Below are 21,677 nucleotides of genomic sequence, written 5' to 3' on the forward strand. Positions count from 1 at the left end.
AATGTGATATAGTCAACATAGTTGAAGACCCTCCTAAGACACTAGAACATCCTCTTCTAACGGAGGTAGAACGTTCCCAATTGGAGAGGGTCAAAAATCTGTTCAAGGTAGCGATTCCTGATGAGCTATCTATAACCCCTCTAGCAGTACACCGCATAGAAATTGCGGAGGAGTGGAAGCATAAACCTCCAGCACGCCAGTACCCCTACACACTATCGCCCAAGGTCCAGCAGAAAGTGGCATTGGAACTGGAGAGGATGTTACGAGTTGGCATAATTGAACGAGCCCATTCAGACTGGTCTTCCAATATTGTGCCGGTCATTAAGCCATCGGGAAAAGTCCGTTTATGTCTGGACGCCCGAAAAATTAATGAAAGAACGGTTCGGGATGCCTACCCATTACCCCATCCGGGTAGAATATTGGGACAGCTGCCTAAGGCACGGTACTTAAGTACCATAGATTTGTCAGAGGCATTCTTACAAATACCCCTGGAGAAGCAATCCCGGAAGTATACGGCCTTTAGTGTACAAGGAAAGGGCATGTACCAGTTTACCCGGCTCCCGTTCGGGCTGGTTAACAGTCCGGCTTCTCTATCCCGACTGATGGACAGAGTACTGGGACATGGGGAGTTGGAGCCGAACGTCTTCGTCTACCTTGACGACATCGTCATCGTGACGGAGACGTTCGAAAATCATATAAGACTCTTACAGGAGGTTGCCCGACGCCTTATGTTGGCAAATTTGTCGATAAATGTTGAAAAGTCGAAATTCGGGGTTAGAGAGTTGCCATTCCTAGGGTACCTACTTTCAACCGAGGGCCTGCGAGCCAATCCGGAGAAAGTGCGGGCTATAGTGGACTACGAAAGGCCAACCACTATAACCAAACTACGACGGTTCCTAGGAATGGCCAACTACTATCGCCGATTTATCGACGATTTTAGCGGCATCACTTCTCCATTGTCTGATCTGCTGAAAACAAAATCCAAACTTTTGGGGTGGAATGAGGCCGCCGAAGAAGCCTTTAACGTAATTAAAGAAAAAATGATTTCCGCCCCGATTCTATCACCTCCAGACTTTCAATCGGAATTCACAATTCAAACGGATGCAAGTGACGTGGCGGTGGCGGGAATCTTGACCCAAATACAGAATGGACAGGAGAGAGTTATAGCTTATTTCTCACATAAAATGACAACTCCTCAAAGGAACTATCATGCATGTGAGAAAGAAGCTTTAGCTGCCCTCCTGTCCATTCAGGCTTTCCGGGGTTATGTCGAAGGGTCACACTTCACCCTCATAACCGACTCAGCAGCCTTGACCCACATAATGACCACTAAGTGGAAGACTGCCTCGCGGTGTAGTAGGTGGTGTCTTGAGCTACAATATCATGACATGACCATTCTGCACAGAAAGGGAAAAGAAAATACAGTCCCGGATGCTCTTTCTCGAAGTGTGCCGGTATCCGCTTCCACACTAGCTCTTAGAGCAGAATGTGAGGATTCCGCTAGAGGAGTGAATGAACCAAAAACAAGGGATACTAATAAGGATAGGGAATGGTATGAGGACCTGTTGGACAAAATTGTGGAAAGTCCTGAAAAATTTGTTGATTTTCAGTTAAGGGATGGAAAACTGTTTAAATATCTGTCCACCCCAGGATCGATCCACGATCAACGCTTCGACTGGAAAGAAGTCCCAGCACCTCATGAGCGAAATCAAATTCTGCAGGAAAATCATGATGAATCCATGCACCTAGGTACGGACAAAACCTTGGCCCGTATCCGCCAGCGCTATTTTTGGCCAAGAATGGCCATCGAAGTCCGGCAACACATTCAAAATTGTAGAATATGCAAGGAAAGCAAGGCTTCCAATATTTCTTTGACTCCTCCGATAGGGGAACAGCGAGTGACCACCCACCCATGGCAAATCATAGCGTTGGACTTTATAGGGCCACTGCCGCGTAGCAAAAAGCAAAACCAGTACCTATTTTCGGTAGTGGATGTGTTCAGCAAATGGGTTATGCTGGTACCATTCCGGAGAATAGACAGTGCCTCTTTCTGTAATGCTCTCAGGGACCAGTGGTTTTTCCGCAATTCTGTTCCTGAGGTAGTCATTACAGATAACGCGTCTTGTTTTCTCTCACACGAGTTCCGTAAATTATTGCATAGGTTTGATATAAGGCATTGGTTAAATTCCAAATATCATTCCCAGGCCAATCCTGTGGAACGGGTTCACCGTACCATTAATGCCTCCATCCGCACCTATGTGCGTGATGATCAACGGCTATGGGATTGTAAAATATCCGAGATTGAAACGGTATTGAATAACTCCTTACACGCAGCTACCGAACTGACACCGTATTTCACTACACACGGATATGAGATGCTAATCCGTGGTTCCGATCATCAACTCAATGTGGCCAATGATGATTGCAATTTAGAGGAAAAGGCCAAACGTCAGCAAGAACTTTATGGTCAGATTTGCGATTTGGTGAAAACCAATCTTGCCAAAGCTCACACTGAGAGTGAGAAACGTTACAATCTTCGTCACCAGAGATTTGGGAAAAGTTTCGGGGAAGGCCAACTGATCTTCCACCGGAACATGAAATTATCTAGTGCTCTCGAACACTATAATGCCAAATATGGGCCGCAATTTTTGCCGGCCAGAGTTATTAGAAAGAAGGGGTCGTCGTCTTACGAACTTGAGGACCTTGATGGAAAGCCTCTCGGTGTTTGGCCCGCTCAGCACCTTAAACCGGGATAATCTCCACGGTCAGTCTTGGCAACGAAGGAAAAGCTATCCAAGTTTAGTTTCCATTCACAAAACACAAAAATACATATTTTCTTTTCACTAAAATACGGAAAATAATATAAATCTCAATGCCGCTCATTTCCTCAACGATGAATCTGGACCATTATTTTGTTTTGATTCTCACTTCACCTTTCATCAATTCGGTTCATTGAGCTGTCAAATCAAGAACTGAAGTTGGCTGCGATGACAGCGCAAACAGCTCGAAAAGAGTGCGTTCAAAGATATCAATCGAATAGCCCCACAAGCTTACACGCATATTTCATTGCAGAAGAGTGTAGTATATAATGAACCCATTCAGAAAGGAATATTTAGACATATGTATTTACATTGAAGCGCATGGTTATTCATAGATGGCCTTCAATAAGCCGCAGGCGGACGAAGCCTCGGTGGTTGTCGAGAAGACGGAATGCGTCTTTCGAGAGATAATATGATTAGGAAACATAGGTTAACAGATTATAAGTCTTAATAATGAATGACTGCGTAGAGGAATGAGTGAGTAGTGAATGATTGAACAAGGGCCCCATGAATGTAGGTGAATGGATAGAATGAGCAAGTACCAATTAAATAGTTCCAATTAAATAAAAGACAACCCTTAAATAGATATAGCTGAGGGAGTTCAATTCTGTTCCTTAGATAATATAAGTGAAAAATAGTTATTTAGTCGTTCGAAGAAATGATGTGAAAGAAAAAAAAAGCAAAATCAAAAGAGTTCAGTATTCAAATGAGATGAATGCAAATTGGCACGAGCATTTAATTATTTATGGAACCAAACTAGCTCCTTACCTGGGTGGCTTCCGACCTGCCGTTACTAAGACATCCTTCCGAAAAACCAAATTGACCTGACCTTTCGGTGAGTGGAAAAATTAAGCCTTCTAGGCTCAATTTTTTCTCCATCGGAGGGACAATTGTTACCGAATAAGCCAACAATAAGCTCACTGACGCGTCTTAGTTTTTTTAAATACTAAAATCCCCGGATGTGAGACTATGCATGAAGTACCCAAAGGCGGAACACACAGGTAAATTGCCGACTATCTGTGTATTCCGTCTTCAGAGTGTAAACGACTAACGCTACCGCAGCCCTGATCCAGCGGGCGAACTGGAGACGTCAGAGAGATATCCGGGCGAGGAAAAGAGGAGAAGGGAGGAAAACGAAAAGGCGGAAGAGAACGAGGCTTTTTGGGTTTGACCGTTGAAGAGGAAGGACGTTTTTGGAAAAGGAGTAAGGAAAGTTTCCCCGGGAATCGCGGCTCCTAGTGCAACCCAAAAGAGAAGTTTGACGGCAAGTGTCCTCAGCGAAAAACGTTGGTGTTCCCGGTAATCGCGAGTTAGCTTTGTGCTGCGAAGACGCCGTGCCCATTCGCGTGGTTTTCAGCCTGTGCCTACGGCACCGAGTGCCCTAGGGAACCGACGACCAGTGCGATCACTCCAACGGGAGGAGAACCAGCCCACAAACCGTGGCCTCTCGCTTCCGCGGCTCTATGCCATCGTCCTTTCGGTTGGCGCTGCGAAAACCACAATCTGTTCCTTGCGGGGTAAACGCCAATCCCCTTTGCCGGCGGTGACACGCGCTCACCCACACGAAAACCTCCAAGCAACCCGTTTCGACCCCAGGAACCTAGTACTCTCCAAGGTCCCATTTTTCTCGGTTGGGGCGGTGACGGTAGGTGGTCGAGAACTGGCGCAGTGACAATCCTTGGTCATTCTCTCGGCTAGAGACAGCAAAACTCACCCCGAGTGACCAACACACCCACGACCACGTGTCCATCTGGCTGGTCACGTTCAACGCGACGGAATACCGTCGGCCCTCCTCTTGGCCTACGACTGGAAGGTCACGGTCGAGCAAGACGTCGGAAAACCGCCACACGACGTCGCCGGATAGGACACATCGTTCCTGGCTAGGACCTTACGCAAGCTACCAAGTTCTACAGTCAAGCCGATCGGGTGCAGACCAGAACCTTCGTGGAACGGAATGCCTGAACCAGCGGAACCCAAACCCCCTCGCCCGGCGAGCACCTGTCAAGAAATGTAAGTCATGAGATCTCCTCCAAAACTACAAACGGCCGCAATGATACTAGCTGTAAACTAACATTAACCTAAGCAAATGAAAACAAGCAAATAAAAAAACAGTAAAATGTATTTCTCTTGGTAATTCCATTTATTAAACTACTAGCCTTGACGTGCATGAGATTTTCTGGCTCTTTGTGGTTGTCCGCTTCAGTGACGTTGATCGTGTGCCCCCTAAGCAGGTGTAGTAGTCCGACCCTGAGATAACCCCCCCCCCCTTACAAGGTGAGCTAGTGTGGGACGTTTGGACGTCCGCTCCACGGGCGTAAGGACGCTACAGGAGTTTCTTACAAAGCAGCAATAAAAATTGTGAATGCTGGACCCCTTAATCTTGTTGCATGTATAGAATGCACACTTCAAATGGGACTTAGATTCGTATTCTACAAAAGAAATAAAGGGATAACAAACGAAACAAATCAAATCAAATGTGTTTGGAAGTTTCCGTGGGTCGTAAACAAGAACGGGGGGCGATAGTTGTAGCTAATGACTGATTAGCACTCACCAACTGCAGCATGCGATGCAATTTAATACATCGCTGCACAATGTAATTTCACTTTCTACATTTTCGGTGCGTTTCAAATATGTATCAATAATAATTGAATACTATCGAACGTTGGAAGATAAAGTAGCTCTTGTAACAATTTCATAAATCGCGTTTATAACACTGCACAATTCCAGGAACCCGGAAAATCATCAGACATGGCTTCAGAAAACTCTAATAAGGAAATAAGCATAAATCCTGCGCATGGCATACCTGCAGAAGAAGATGCCTATGTAATCGCTCGTGTAGCTAGGACACGTGTTGTATTTTTTATAGACTCTGGCGCACAAGTTAATACCGTCACTAAGAAGACGCTGGACAAGATACTTCATGATGACACAAAAGCAAACGAATTATATAATTTGTGTTACAAATCAGATAAAACACTCCATGCATACGCATCACACGGAGAAATCAATGTTATTGCAACCTTTTATGCAAAATTGTACATCTCCAAGGATAGACCGGTTTATTTGGAAAAATTTTACGTAATTGAAGAAATGAGATCATTACTGAGTTTTGGAACAGCAGCTCGATACAGTTTGTTGGACATTGGATTGAGAGTGCCTGTTGGACCCCAGGATAATTACTGGAAGAGTGAATTAGTTACGATAAACAGTATTTCCAAAAACGTAGCAGAATTTCCGAAGTTCAATGTGCCTCCGGTATTATTACACTATAATAAAGAAATGCCACCTGCTCGTAACGTATATACACATATACCACCAGGATTCAAGAGACTAGTACAGCACAAGCTTGGTGAACTATTGACTTCCGGAATAATCGAACCGGTGTCAGAAAAAATGGACCGTTCATTCTGCTCCTCTTTGCTAGTCGTGCCGAAAGGTAAGGACGATATCCGTTTGGTCGTGGATTTAAGAGGTCCAAACAAATGTATTTACCGCACACCATTCAAGATGCCTACTTTCGAGACAATTTTGATGGAACTCCATGGGGCTAAGTGGTTTTCCACAATTGATCTCAAGAATGCATTTTTTCACATTGAACTCGACGAACGTTGTCGACACCTGACGAATTTTTTCACCGGAGATGGCATATACAGGTGTAAGCGGTTGCCATTCGGTCTCTGCAATGCGCCAGACATTTTTCAAGAAGTGATGCAATCCGTTATTCTATCGGGCTGTAATGGAACAATCAACTATTTGGATGATGTGCTCGTTTTCGGATCTACTAAAGAAGAGCACGACGCAAATCTTAAGGAAGTCATGAAGCGCTTTGAGGATCACAACGTACAGATAAATGAAAATAAATGTCTACTTCATCAGCAGGAAGTACCGTTTCTAGGATTCCACTTATCCGCCGCGGGCTGGAGCGTAGAAGGTGAGAAAATCCGAGCGATCCAAAACTTCCGCAAACCGAAGAATCATTACGAAGTAAAGAGCTTCCTAGGTTTGATAAATTACATCGACCGGTTCATTCCACACAGAGCAGACAGAACATGGCGTTTGAGAGAGTTGGCACGGTCAGATAAGTTCTACTGGTCTGAGGAGTTAGACAGAGAATTTGAATACCTCACACATGTCGCCTGGACGAAAATAAAGACTTTAGGATACTACAACCAAACTGACAGGACCGAACTCTATGTGGATGCATCGCCACACGGACTGGGAGCAGTACTAGTCCAGTTTGACAAAGATTCCAACCAGAGAGTTATAGCATGTGCTTCTAAAGCTCTGTCCCCTGCCGAACAGAAGTACCCCCATACCCAAAAAGAGGCATTGGCTATGGTTTGGGGAGTAGAGAGGTTTTCCAACTATCTTCTGTGCACAACATTCAAGATCTGGTCAGATGCGAAATCAAATGAATTTATCTTTGGAGGTATGCATCGAATAGGAAAAAGAGCTATATCACGGGCAGAGGCATGGGCACTTAGATTGCAGCCGTACAAATTCTCGGTTGAAAGTATCCCCGGAGAGATGAATATTGCAGATGCGCTCTCAAGGCTGGTGATTGAGGCACAACCTGCCAATTCTTTTGATGACTCTTCGGAAGGACACTTGCTGTTTGTATTGGATACAGGTAATATGGAGATGAATTGGAATCAGATTGAGTTGGAAGCAGAAATTGACTTAGAGCAAATAAACATTCGAGCATCCTTGACATCAAATGTATGGAATGCAGAACTGCGAGCATATGAATGCCAAGCCAAGAATTTAAGAGTTCTAGGAGCTTTAATTTTTAAGGAAGATCGAGTAATACTCCCCAATAATCTAAGAGCAAAAGCCGTTGAGTTGGCACATCAGGGCCATATGGGAGCCGCCTCGATGAAACGAATTCTACGAAACCACTTTTGGTGGCCGGGAATGAGCAAAGATGTGCAAAAACACGTAGAAGCTTGTGAAACATGCCTCAGATTGTCAAGAAAAAATTGCCCACTACCACTCACTAGTAGAGATTTACCACAAGGGCCATGGGAAATCTTACAAATTGACTTCTTCACTGACAAAGACTTCGGATTTGGAGAATTTTTGGTTGTGGTTGATACCTACTCCAGGTATATCCACGTTATTGAAATGAAAAACATGGATGCAGATTCTACAAACGCTTCTCTGTCCAAGATATTCGAACTGTGGGGTTACCCTATGGCAATCCAGAGTGATAACGGCCCACCGTTCCAGAGTGAGAAATTTGTTGAAACATGGGAAAATCGTGGTGTAAAAATCCTTAAGTCAATTCCGTTAAGTGCCCAATCCAACGGAGCGGTGGAGCGACAGAATAGTGGCATTAAAAAGACCCTAGCCGCAGCTCGCTTGGACAAAGTGAATTGGAGAAAAGCTTTGGAGCAGTATGTCCACGCACATAACAAAATTCGCCCGCTGTCGCGTTTAGGAGTAACCCCGTTTGAATTATTAGTGGGGTGGAAGTTCCGTGGAACTTTCCCTACTCTTTGGGATGCAAAATCACCAGAAGGACTAGACCGAGCTGATATTCAACAGAAAGATGCTGAATCGAAGCTTCAAAGCAAGAAATATGCCGACAAGTGCAGGGGAGCTATGGATTCCGATATCCAGATAGGAGATATTGTGTTGATGGCACACCAGAAGAAACATAAGTCGGATCCCACGTTTTCTGCAGAAAGATTTACTATTATCGCAAGAGATGGGGCAAAAGTCGTGTTACGAAGCGCGCGGGGGGTTCAATACTCTCGAAATGTGCAAGACGTAAAGAAGGTTCCAAATGGGTTAGAGGATTCGACAGAAAATTCTTTGATCGAGCATCATCCTGAGGAAACCTGTGAGACAGACCTGAATCAACAGTTATTTGTTCCTGAAGTTGAACTACTGGACGAAGACAACGCAGCAGAAGATATCAACGAACGCCCAAAAAGAAAAACCAAATTACCAAACAAATTCAAGGATATGGTGCTTTATAACATATTCGAATAGGTAAAATTGCAATAAAATATGCATTGCTGATAACAATAACATCAATATTATTCTCTTTAGGTGCAATGTCCAACGCGCACAATGCTGAGTAAAATCAACAAAATATCGAGTACCGGAACATCAATCTCAACTTTGAAATAAATCGAGAAAGACATCTATCATAATTATGATTTATAACTTCAATAATAGTAATAAAATGGTTCAACAGCGTAGCAAATAATCTACGATACATGTATAAGCTCATTTTAATAAAAAAAATAGAATACACAAATTACTGATAAAGTGAGAGTAGGGGACAAGAGTATTGTAGATATTGGATGAGATACATGAATAAAATAAACAAAACTGAACAATTCAAAATTTAATCTAATGAAAACCCCGTTAAAAGAGAAAACCATTCTTTTACAACGATGCTATTCTCCGGCATGCATAAATTCGGTGACAACAGTAGGTCGAACGGTCTTTCCGCTTTCCCTTTCCACACACACACAGTATCGGCAATAGGTCGAACGCATCTTCCCCTTTCGCTTCCCCTTACAGAGAAAAAAGGTATAAAAGCGAAGGTGCTTCGCACCGCAGCTCATTCAGTGATCGGAAGCCGTGACGGACGGTCGCACTTTTGGTTGGCTTTCCCACACACGGTAGCGGCAATAGGTCGGACGGACCTTCCTCTCCTGCTTCCCCTTACAGAGGAAACGGTATAAAAGCGGAGGTGCTTCGCACCGCAGATCATTCACTGAGCGGAAGCCGGGAGGGCCGGTCGGTCGCCGGGTTGGCTTTCCCACACACGGTAGCGGCAATAGGTCGGACGGACCTTCCTCTCCTGCTTCCCCTTACAGAGGAAACGGTATAAAAGCGGAGGTGCTCCGCACCGCAGATCATTCACTGATCGGAAGCCGTGACGGACGGTCGCTCTTTTGGTTGGCTTTCCCACACACGGTAGCGGCAATAGGTCGGACGGACCTTCCTCTCCTGCTTCCCCTTACAGAGGAAACGGTATAAAAGCGGAGGTGCTTCGCACCGCAGATCATTCACTGATCAGAAGCCGTGACGGACGGTCACACTTTTGGTTGGCTTTCCCACACACGGTAGCGGCAATAGGTCGGACGGACCCCTTTCGGAGGAAAAGGTATTAAAGCCAGGTGCTTCGCACTACGGCTCATTCTGTGATCGGACGTCGTGACGGACGGTCACACTCTTGGGTTGGCTTCCCCGCAGACGGTAGTGGCAGAAGGTCGGACGGACCTTTCCCCTTTCGGAGGAAGAGGAATAAAAGCAGTGGTGCTTCGCACCACGGCTCTGTTTGGAGGAAGAAGGTACGGGTGAATCTTTAATTGGAGCACGGCTCCCTTTCAGAGGAAAAGAGGAAAAGGTAATTGCACCACGGCTCCCCGTTTGGAGGAATAGTTCGGCTGGTTCTTACGCTGAACATCGTGACGGACGGTCATACTTTTGGTTGACAGTAGGTCGGACGGGCCTACCCTCTCACCAGTAGGTCGGACGGGCCTTGTCTCTTCCTAGTGGGTCGGGCGGGCCTTCTATTCCTAGTAGGTCGGACGGGCCTACTCTCTTCCCAATAGGTCGGACGGGCCTACTCCCTTCCCAATAGGTCGGACGGGCCTACTCTCTTCCCAATAGGTCGGACGGGCCTACCCTCTCCACAGTAGCCCGCTCGGAAAGATCTTCTAGATGTCTCCCGTGATATCTCTGAGACAAAAAAATTAGTCTACTAGATATTTTTCTTCGATGTCTAGAACCTGTCAGACCTCAAATCCGCCTCAAATGCAACAACCGTTTCTACCTCAAATTTAAACCGTTTGAACCGATAGCGATTTGACAGATAGATTCTCTTAGATAACGCAGAGAATTCTCCTAGACATGGCTAGGAGGATTCTACTAGATTTTTGCTAGATTTGTTGGAGATATGGGTACCTTGATCTTTCTACTCTTCATTCTTTTTTTATTTTCGGATGTTTACATAACATTAAGAAACATTTTAAATATATTTTATATTTTATTTCATGCGAATAATCCTTTTTCTTTAGATTTATGAACACTAGATGAGTTCGATGAATAAGTAGCATACTTCTGTTATTGATCAATGATCAATCGATGGCCCAAGAGAACTATAACTTAACAAGGCATTAGCCTACAAAACGGTTCCGTACTCGGCCCTGCTACGAACGACAGAAAAGTGGTCCATTATAATTGCAATCCTGTTTGTAAGAAAAAAAGGGTTTTCGTCACGATTAGAAACAATATTGTGTCTGAAATCCTTTTGAAAGGAATACTATAAGGGATATAGAAGGTGTCCCATTAGAGTGATTCAAATTTTGACTTTTTCGCTCCCCTGTGCTTAAACGATTGTTTTTGCTATTTTAATAGTTCTCCCAAATTTTTAGCTGATTTGGATGTAATTTGGTTGTGCACGTGCCGTTTGAAGGTTATATGAAAATTACTATGAGAATTGCCACTTATGTAAAGGATCGTTTCGTGAAGCAGCCCAGAATCTATTTGAATATATTTAAAGCATCACCATCACAGAATAGATCCTAAGCTGAAAGTCAGTTGTTGTTGCGAAGCAATCTGAATTTTGTGAGCAAAATTATAAAGAAAACAGAAATGCTCATTATTGATATTGATGTTATTCTTTTACGTGTTAAATTGAATTTCCCACAATTCGGTATTTCCATATTAACTTTTGTTGCCAGCAACAAATCGTTTAGCAACAACGACGATATTTTCCCTTGTTAAATTTCCTATGTTGCTAACGTATTCATACATTTTTAGAGCTTAATGGACAATGATGGGGAACGGTTTTTCACAAAAGTTACTGTTTTCATAGTAATTTTCATCTGCTTGTGCTCAGTCAAATTACATCCAAATTAGCTGAAAATTTAGGACGATTATTAAAATGGCAAATGCCATCGTTTAAGCATAGGGGAGCAAAAAAGTCAAAATTTGAATCACTCTAGTGTCTCATTCGAATTACAGAAGGAGCTCCATCTTGAATTCTTGTAGATTTCTTGTGAGTCCAGTCGAGATATCCTATAGAATTTGATCGGTATTCCTTTGGGGATTCAATCTTGATTTCTTTGCGGATCAAACCCTACAAGATTTCAAATGGATTTCTTCTAAAATTTCATCCATTTTTTGTTCTGAAAATTTATCAACATTCGTTCTGGAATCTAGTCGTGATTTCTTCTATTGTCCAGCAAATGCGTTTTAAATACATTCGGGATTCCGCTTGTCTTTCAGAAAGAATTTCGGCTAGGTACCGGAAGAAATCCCGATTGGGTTTCAGAAATAATCGCAACCAGATTCCTGAAATTATACCGACTGGATTTCGAAAGGAATCTTCACCGGACTACAAAATTTCCAGAAGCAATATTGATCAAATTTCAGAAAAAAAAACCGGCAAAATTTTAGAAGGAATGTCTTTACCTGCCATAAGATGAGTTAGTATTTTTTTCATTTAATTATACTGCCGTCGCAAGCATAGTTGTAACATCGTTTTTAGTTGAAAGCCTTGTTGCTGCCTTGGTGACCAACAAAAGTATTCATCAATGGATTTAAGGACTAGAAAGGATTGCTGGCAAGTCTAGCCATGATGTGTGATAGGGAAATAACTTGTCTGTTTAAATGCGACACCGCCAGCACAGTGGGAATGGCATCGTAAAAACGACATGAGACAACAATGCTCGGTACGGCAGTATACCACTTAGTAAACTTAAAATATACATGCTGTATACAATAAGTGCTGGGAATAAATCTAATAATAGCAACTTGCCTTATGACAGGTACTTATAACCATCATTCGGTCCTGCTAGCAGTTCTCTTACCGGTTACATTAACATTTGAAGCTATGATTTTCCTCGTAAGCCATCTTAGCTCAATGCTGGCGCGGTTATATGTGTGCCATCGCTTGTTGGCGCCGAAAACAGCAGATATATAGGTGACTTAAATCCGGATCCGAATGGCACCTTTCCTCCAACGTGGATGACAAATAGGAGCTGATTAATTTACATTGATGATGTTGCTAATATAATTTGAACAGCTTATCCATTGGCTTTTACAGCTTCTGGATGTCCGAAGAATTTAGTCTTTTGTTATGTGTAAATCTGTCTTCATAACCATAGCAGTGCGGGATCAATTCCGCAGTCTGGAATTAGGAGCAAGGAGATGATATTAGTAGGTATTAGAAATATCGTATACATAAACTGCCCATAAATACATAACTGTCCCATGTAGATAGAAAATCAAGCAAACATGGAATTGGTATGCATTAATGGGCAGGAAAGCAATATGGCACATTTTTCTCAAATTCGAATAAACTTACCTACGGCCACGCTTTGGCCGACTCGTTCAACTGCTACTGATTCATACCGCATATCTGCAACACTCAGGGCTTCACCCATTTACACCGCTCGTTTATAATCGTACCGACTAATTTGCTGTACTGCTAAACTTTCCTACTTCAGGTTATTCACCACAGGTCCGACGTACCACTTATAATTGCGTTCATTCACCAATCCTCGTTCTCTACTATGTACTGAAATAGTTGAATCAGAATAAACTCATATCGGCGTCTCTCTGCGGGCTCAGACACTCAATGGGCTTGAGAACGGAATCGAATGGTACGATACCTTACGGTGTACAAAATTCTGCCCAGACCCCAGACCAACGCTGTAATTGTAAGAATATTGTGCTGCTCGCCGACCATCATGTGCTCGATAATATCTACCCGCGATATCAAATACGGCAAAACAGTACATCATATCGGCATGATTGTCTTTGAACGGCCTTGATGACGGTGTCTGCCAGGACTCATTTCTTTTGCACACGGCTTCCAGGAAGGTTAAGAGTGAAGGAATTCCGACGCAATCACAGCGAAGGTATAGGGCATTGTATTACACATGTATACATATTATTACATAATGTTGTTGATATCGAGATGCATAATCAAATACATGGTAGCCAACCGGCGGGCTTGGCCAAGTTGGAGATGATCCCTAGACGTTCAATACGGGCGTAGTAATCTCCGTCAATCAACAGTGGATCGAAATTGTGTGGACATAAGGATAAACCAGATAACCAGCACGATTCGCACGATGACTTCGACTAATAAGCGATCTCCCATGGCGGGGGGTTTGGTTAGAAAGTGGTCCGACAGTTCCGATAATAGTTTTGCGTTCCTTTTACTCCTCAGGGATGAAGTCTATCTCGTCGACATTAGATCAGTAGTGTGTCTTCCGGTTTCATAAAATGGAGAGTGCCGTTGGGTTGAAAGTTGATAATTCTGGCGCCGTTGTCCTCAACTTGGAAAAAGAACCAGACAGGGATTCTTGTCATTGATGTTGGAGTGTCGTTCAATGGCTATAGTTTTGTGTTGGATCAGAGTGGTACCAGTACCAGCTAGGGTCAGCAGAAGGGTGATGTGACATGCAGAGTCACCGCTACGATCACCCCTGATGATGGGGTAACATTCGAGGGCGTCTCATATCCGGGGGTTTCCCGTTCGATGTTAGGCGATGGGTTCCGACGTGGTTTTGCGCACTGGAGTTACTTCGGAATATGTCGTCACGTCATCCCTAGGATTTTTCCAAAAACCATTTTAGCTCCAGTTTTTATCACAACGTTAATTAGCTGAGAATTCCTGAAATTGAGATAAAGAAGATTAAGATTGAGGTTTTTGGAATATCTGAAAGACATAATTTCGAAAAGAATTCTAGGAAACCGAGAAAAATCTTCAAGGATTTAATGTGAACTCCTCCATGAAATCTGATTCTCCAGAAATTCAAGGAGAGTGCCGCTAGTAGATCAGAAATCTTTTTTTCTAAAAATTCCAAGAGATCACCTGTTTAGGATATATAAGAGAAAAATGATCTAAAACATCTCCATGAATTCCAAGACAAATGGTGTCTAGCGAGCAGCTTGAAGTACCTCGAACTTTCTCCCGTCCTGCTCTTCTTTTTTTATCAATAACTGGACATGTGCGGGATGGAAATAATTTTGAGCTACTCCAAGCTGCTTGTTGGACAGCACTAATTACTCCAGATACAGTGACAGGAAACGTCATTTCGATGTCAAGGTACTAATTTGCTATATAGTGATGAACTTTATTTTAATATTTGAAAAATCACTTTAATAAAGATTAAAAAAACTAATTTACTATATACATTTTTTAATTACACAATTTTCTATAAAACCATGTAGCTTTTAAAGGACCAGAGAACATTTTCTTGTAAATAACTTTTGAAAAAAGTTATTAGCAAATGAGTAGTAGCAATCTCATGACATTTTTTTTTACATTTCCCATCACTGTTTAGGAAAATCTAGCTTGAAAAATCCTCCAATAATTCCGTTCAAACAGCTTTCCAAGGATTTTATATTCAATATCGACTCACGGAGGTTTGACTGTAACAGGAAATTTCTCCAGGTATTCCAGTAACCTCTGAATCAAACTACCAAAAACCGAAGGGGAATTCGAACGGATATTCGAGAGGAGAAACATCACGCACCGATCATGAATGCCCAAGCTGACCTGAAGGAATTCTCACAATATTCTTGGGGGTAAACTCTCAAAATTCTTGGATGAATTACTCATCCAAGATCAATCAAATTCTTCTGAGTTACTCAACAATTTATTTCGGAATTCCTGGAGATATTCTAACAAAATTCATTGAGTTTTCTCAGAATTCACACAAAATTCTTGAATTCTCTCAAAAAACTTTTAGTAATTTAAGAGCACTTGAAAAAAGGGTAGAATTTCTTTAAGAAATTTATAAGAATTTTTCAAAGAATTCCAAAAATATTCTTCCAGAAATTACCAATAATTTCTCTGAAAATTCCAAGCCTCTACGAATTTCGAACAAATTTTGATCACAAATTTTGATCACAAATTCTGATCACCAGGATCCACAAGAATACCGAAAGAATTTCTCCCGAAACTTGGAGCGAGTTGGTTCAAGAATTCAGAGCTAATTCTTCCAGAAATTTCGAACAAATTCTTCCAGGAATTCCGAGAGTTCGTACAAGAATTCATAGCAAATTCCTCCAAGAAATTTGAGGGAATTGTGCGATCAGGAATTCCAAGATAGTTCGTCCGGGAATTCCAAGAGAAATGTTCAAATATCTTTAGGAATTAATTTGGAACTACGAAAGGAATTCTCCCGGAAGGAATTTTACAAAAATATTTCTAAGGAATCCTCCCAGGATTCCCGAAGAAATCCTTCCAGGATCTCCGAAGGAATCCTTCCAGGATTCCCGAAGGAATCTCCTAAGTATTCCTGAAAAAATCTTTTTTAGTAATTAAAAAGTGTATTGAATTCTCTTAATAAGTACGACTACGAAATATTACCTGATCGTACAGAAAAAAACGCCACACCATCGCTTCTGCGGGTCCATATATAGTAACCGAATTCGGTTACCTTTCCCATGTAGTACGTGCCGACCAGGTTCATCCGATAACAAAGGATCTCGCTCTCTTTGGACCACGGTAGGAGAGAATTCCTCGCATCCAAAAACGCCTGTGTCACTGTTAGTGTTGCTTTGTTGGGCATCTTTCCACGAACATCAAATCCCTCCAAAAAAGCTACACATCTAAAAGTGTATTTAGATCATCAGTTGCTATCCGGATCCCCACATGGAAAATCCGATTCCCAAATCATCTTGTCGGTCGTGCATTGGGACATGGATCGAGTGCGGAAAAAAGGAGGGCTTGTGTTTGACAGTTGGCCGATGTTTAGTCATGCCTGGAGTGGAGACATCCTGTTAATACGCAGTGACCCAGTGGATCAAGATGACTTCGTCGTCGAAAAGAACCTAATGTAAGCAAAGGAAAAAAATCAATTAGAACACCTATTAGGTATACGAAACAAAAATACAACAAAAATATAGTCGAACCAATTTTTCTTCTACTGAGTGCCACAGACCCGCAGTGCTTTTGATCTTTGTTTCCTAGACTGAACCGATTACGGACGCTCGATTCCGCGTTCAGATACTTCATCACCGATTTGTTCAATTATCGTCTGGGTTTTTCCCGTTTTTCCAGATCAAATCTACACTGCCTGTAACCGCATATTTTTCCCATATGGATAGGATACCCAGCAAAGATGGGTCAAATATACGGTTACAGTACATATAACAAACAAAAAGTATTGCGTTCAAGCCTTCTCCTGCCGCTTCTGCCGAAGGGATTCAAACTTAAATCACTTGAATGACAAAAACAAAAAGATATAAATATATTACTAAAATATCTTTTCAAAAACACCATTTACATGAACACCGTCCTTTTTGAAACTTTACCTCATATTTATTCACCAATTAAATTGCATCGAAAACTTTACCCTGAACGATTTTTCTTTTAGATTTTTCAAATACTTTTGGTTAGATAGAAGAAAATAATTAGGTATAGGGAGCGGGACCATTTGGGCAGCACCCCCTATTCCCGTCCGCAATGTTAATAACTCGACCACGTTCCAACCAAATGGTTTGATTGTTTGTACATCACTATAGTGATGTATATATATATATATATATATATATATATATATATATATATATATATATATATATATATATATATATATATATCTATAGATATCGATAGAAACTAACTATGTACTAAAAAACAAGTAATTCGATTGTAATGCGCTCGAGTAATGAACTTTGCTGACGGGAATAGAAGGTGCTGCCCAAATGGTTCTCTACCCTACAAGATATTTATACATAAAATTGTGATGTTTTTTTATAGAAACGGGCCGTTTCAATGAATTTGTTGGTCTAATAGGTTCTGAATTCTGAAGGAAATCGAATAGTATTTCATAGAGGAACTTTAGGACAGTTTTTCGAAAGAGTTCTATATGCATACGCTAGGGTAACTGGGCATGTGATCAATTTTAATCGATTTCTTCTCCTGTGCTCAACTATTAAATGGTGCCCAACTGGTAGTATATATGTAGCTAAATACAAGATATTATAAACTAGTAGCTAATCCCTTTTTTATGAGCTAAGCGAGTGCGAAGAGTAAATTTATTTGATTTAAGTACGAACCTGGAATGTTTTGGATATAGGTCTGGACGGCTGCATTGCTCTTCTTAAGTAACTCGAACCAAGGCTGCAAAAGAATCCCAATCTAAAAACTGCTGCTCTTCCAAAATATTCTATGAAACGTTCTTTTTAGCGTATTCTCTCGCGTATTCTAATATTTCTCCAAATACTCCGTTTGGGTACATATCTCTACGACCCGGAACTCGTTACTTTATTTGTTGTTTGGGCCCCTTTTCCAGATCAAGCTATTATTGTTTAGGACTTCTCGATGTACAATTTTCGTTTCCTCTCCAGGGAGTTTGTTTACTCTGTGGATAACATTGTTTTGATTAGTGAGTAAATATTATATACGAGGATTTCCCCACAATCCGTACGATAAACGATCTGTAATCTAACGTCCAGGATTGGAGGAGGCAGTGGCGTCACGTTACCTGTACACTAAACTGATACAAAGAATGAAAACTTTGATATTTATTCAAATGGAAAATAAAACTATCAGAGTCGTTTGAACTCATCAAGATCTAATCAAATTCCTTTAATTTAAATCCAGCGCACAGGTAGATTGAGGTTTTGGAAACGCCACTGGGAGGAAAATTAAACTAGGTAGCACTTCATCAAAAAAAAAAGTTGTTCCATACTCACCACCAGGCCACCCACAACGCCGGTGCTACACCAGACAAATCCGATCTGCAGAAGTCCGAAGCAGCATGCATTTGATAGCTACAAAAGTAGCCTGCAATTTCTGATGACGGGTTATCTAGAAAATATTCGTCCGCGGAGGAACTGCAACAGAGAGAAAATTCCCGAAAACGTGGTGCGATGCGAGTGCGAGGCGGAACAATGGAAATGAAGCAAAAGCAAAGATGGCGGGGTGCACTTTTACAGCACTTGTACCGCTTCGATTGAGTGCACCGGTAAACATACAAAAATGGCGCTTAATTGAAGGCACATGGTTGGAGCCCAAGATGAATTTGAAACTTCACTAGGGTGGTTTGTGTCATAATGAGGTAGATTTTTGTTCGCTTTTAGACATTTTCCAATGCGGGAGGTCGGACGGGCCTACTCTTTATATTATCATGGAAGACAGGTCACAGCGGAATGCTTTACCGCCGCGACCACCAATGGCAACAGAAGATTTCGACACACCCTAAATTCCCTTCCTTTCCTACTGTATTATTGTATTCCCTAACCTCGACTAAACCGCAAGTATTTCGGTTTCCCAAAAATAACATTAGATAGTGTATTATAAAACTTGATCTCAGCTCCGTAACACTTAACGGCAAATGAGCCTACCAAATAAATGAAAGTAAAAAACACAAAAAAGGAACATTTTTTGGGACAGTTGACCGTTAATTAGTCAGATTATCGAAAATGTTGACGTTAGTGGTCATTCACACTCGGCTTATGACAAATGATATTTTTCTTGTAACTTATGTTTGTCCTGTTGCTGTTACAATAATTTACATACCTAAACAAAAATCTGTTCTCCATATCGTTCACAGATTGGTAATCACATTCCGGGAAGCCGCACCCCCCGTTCTCCCAGCTCACCAAACGACGTAGTAGTTATGCTAGAAACCAAACTGAGCGGTCGAGCACGCTGCTTCACCACGCCGGCCACGGCGACCGCGACGACCAACTCCATCGCCAATGGCGAAAACACACACCTCAAGGTACCACTGATAAGCATCAACGGCGGCACGGATTGCCTCGTAAACAATGTAAATAGCACCAACCCCGACAGTAACGTCATCCTTCCAAACGACAGCAGCAACATCAACCCTTGCATTAGTAAGGAAAACAATCAATCCGGCGCATCCACTCCGGAGGCGTCGTCCCAGGCGTCGACCAGCAGTCTGTCAATCGAACCGACGACGACGGGCAATGCAGGCAAGCATCCGCCGCTCGACCGGAAGGGCGTTTTCCCATCGGACGGAACGACGACGGCCAGCAACGGCTTCCACGAACATCAGCATCCAAATCATCAGCTAATTAATGGCAACGATAGCGATAAAAGCGGTAGCCAAAGCAGCGTGAAGCGTGAAACATGCATTTAACGGCAGCCTTTAGTGCCACTGCCATCGAACACTACGACGACGACGACGACTATCATAGTTACAGTAATCACACGAAAAACCGCAGCGATAGGGCCCTTTAATTTTCTCTCCCTTGAATGTGGCAATGTGAAAAGAACCAAAAGGAACTCAACCGAATTGCAATTGACTTTTGAATTTAATGAAAAAAAGTGGCTGAAAAAGATGGAATACAAGAATTTCAAGCACCCCTTTAGCTTTTTTCTTGTTTTATCCAACAAAACTCAAATGTCGACTTCCAAACAACAGTACTAGACGCAATGATCTCCCATTATATGTACACAGCTTGTTCTTCATCTCTTTCTTAAACTTTTAAATTGTTAAGAAAATTATTTTGAGCTTTTTAGTGGAATGTCTTCACTTGTCATAAGACGAGTTTGTACAATCCCATTTAACTCCACCACTTAATTGTACCTTGACAGATACGTATTTCGACCTCAACAGTGAGGTCGTCTTCAGTGTCTCGTACTTAAGTGGTGGAATTAAATGGGATTGTACAAACTCGTCTTATGACAAGTGGTTTTAAATTGTGTTAAAATGGGTTTGGTGCTAACGGCAAGAGGGATGATGCCAATTTCTGTAGCAATGGTTCAACTACGTATTTGAAACTCAACATTGATTTGTTCCGATATAATCAAAATCTAATCTTGCTCAAGAAATTGTTAGTGGAATAAAATATTAAATTTAAAAAAAAACACTTCGGGACTTTCAAAAACTCCTTAAGATCTAAAATTTGCTTTACGTAAGTATTTGCTGGATAGTAAGCGTCACCTACGGGCTACGCACTCACAGAAATTCATAGGGACTCTTGCGGCCACACATTTTTTTTCCACAAAATCATAAAAACTCATGAAACTCAACTATAGGCTACGGAACGGCTCACATTAATGTCGAATTCGTTTTTAAACCTGGGTCAGTGCCAACCCAAACCCTGAATAAAAAAACATTTTCAGTTCCATCTGTCATTGGATAGGTTGTGTGGTGTGCGTAGCATCGTGTTTGTTTTGATTCGAACATATGATTCAGGACATCCAGTGCACTGGCAGTGCCTTGGCCTTGACTAATCAGATTATGATAAATAAATTTGTTTAAGTGTGTGAACTGATTTTTGCGGATAGTGGAATTTACTTTTGGGCGGATATAAGTATTTAATTATATTCAATAATCCCGTACACATTTTTATACCAAGAATTCCGTATAGAATTCATGTAAAGATGACTTTTGTTCTACAAGAATTCATCTAATAAATCCTATTGAAATTCTAATCACTATTTCTGCAAAGTTTTTTTTTTCCGGAAAACACTCAGAAGCATATAATAAAAATTTTCCAGGATTCGCTATTTTTTTCTTCGCCACCCCTCCTGATAAAGGTAGCCTCGGGAAAATTTTCCGCCGGATTTTGGGCCCCGTGCATTTTTAATTTTCAAGAATCTCCCGGAGGAATTGCTCAAGGTACTTTCGGGGGAGTAAGTTCCTGTATTCCAGAAGGATTTCCTGGATGAGTTATTGCAGGAATTTCCATATTAATTCCTTGAGCAACTTCCAGAGAAAATCCTGGAACAGTATTCAAAGATATTCCTAGAAATTTCCAAGAGAATTTATTTCGAATCCCTTGGAAAAAATATGGAGGAATCCCTGGAAGATATCGCCAATGAATGCATACAAGAATTCAAGAAGAATTACTTGAAGAATTACTGAAGTAATTTCTGGCAGAATT

General features: G+C 41.8%; 1 protein-coding gene across 5 annotated transcripts in view; it reads left to right on the top strand.

Moving 5' to 3' along the window:
- Nucleotides 1-21,339, top strand: part of LOC134224766 (pyrokinin-1 receptor) — a 680,810-nt gene extending 659,471 nt beyond the window's left edge. For all 5 annotated transcript variants that reach the window (XM_062704331.1, XM_062704330.1, XM_062704329.1 and 2 more), the window contains one exon: nucleotides 19,370-21,339. In XM_062704331.1, the coding sequence (XP_062560315.1) occupies nucleotides 19,370-19,924 (555 nt within the window). In that variant the 3' untranslated portion in view covers nucleotides 19,925-21,339. The remainder of the gene's footprint in view (nucleotides 1-19,369) is intronic.
- Nucleotides 21,340-21,677: the final 338 nt, after the last annotated feature.

This window comes from Armigeres subalbatus, chromosome 3 (assembly GCF_024139115.2).
Source record: "Armigeres subalbatus isolate Guangzhou_Male chromosome 3, GZ_Asu_2, whole genome shotgun sequence".
Lineage (NCBI taxonomy): Eukaryota > Metazoa > Arthropoda > Insecta > Diptera > Culicidae > Armigeres > Armigeres subalbatus.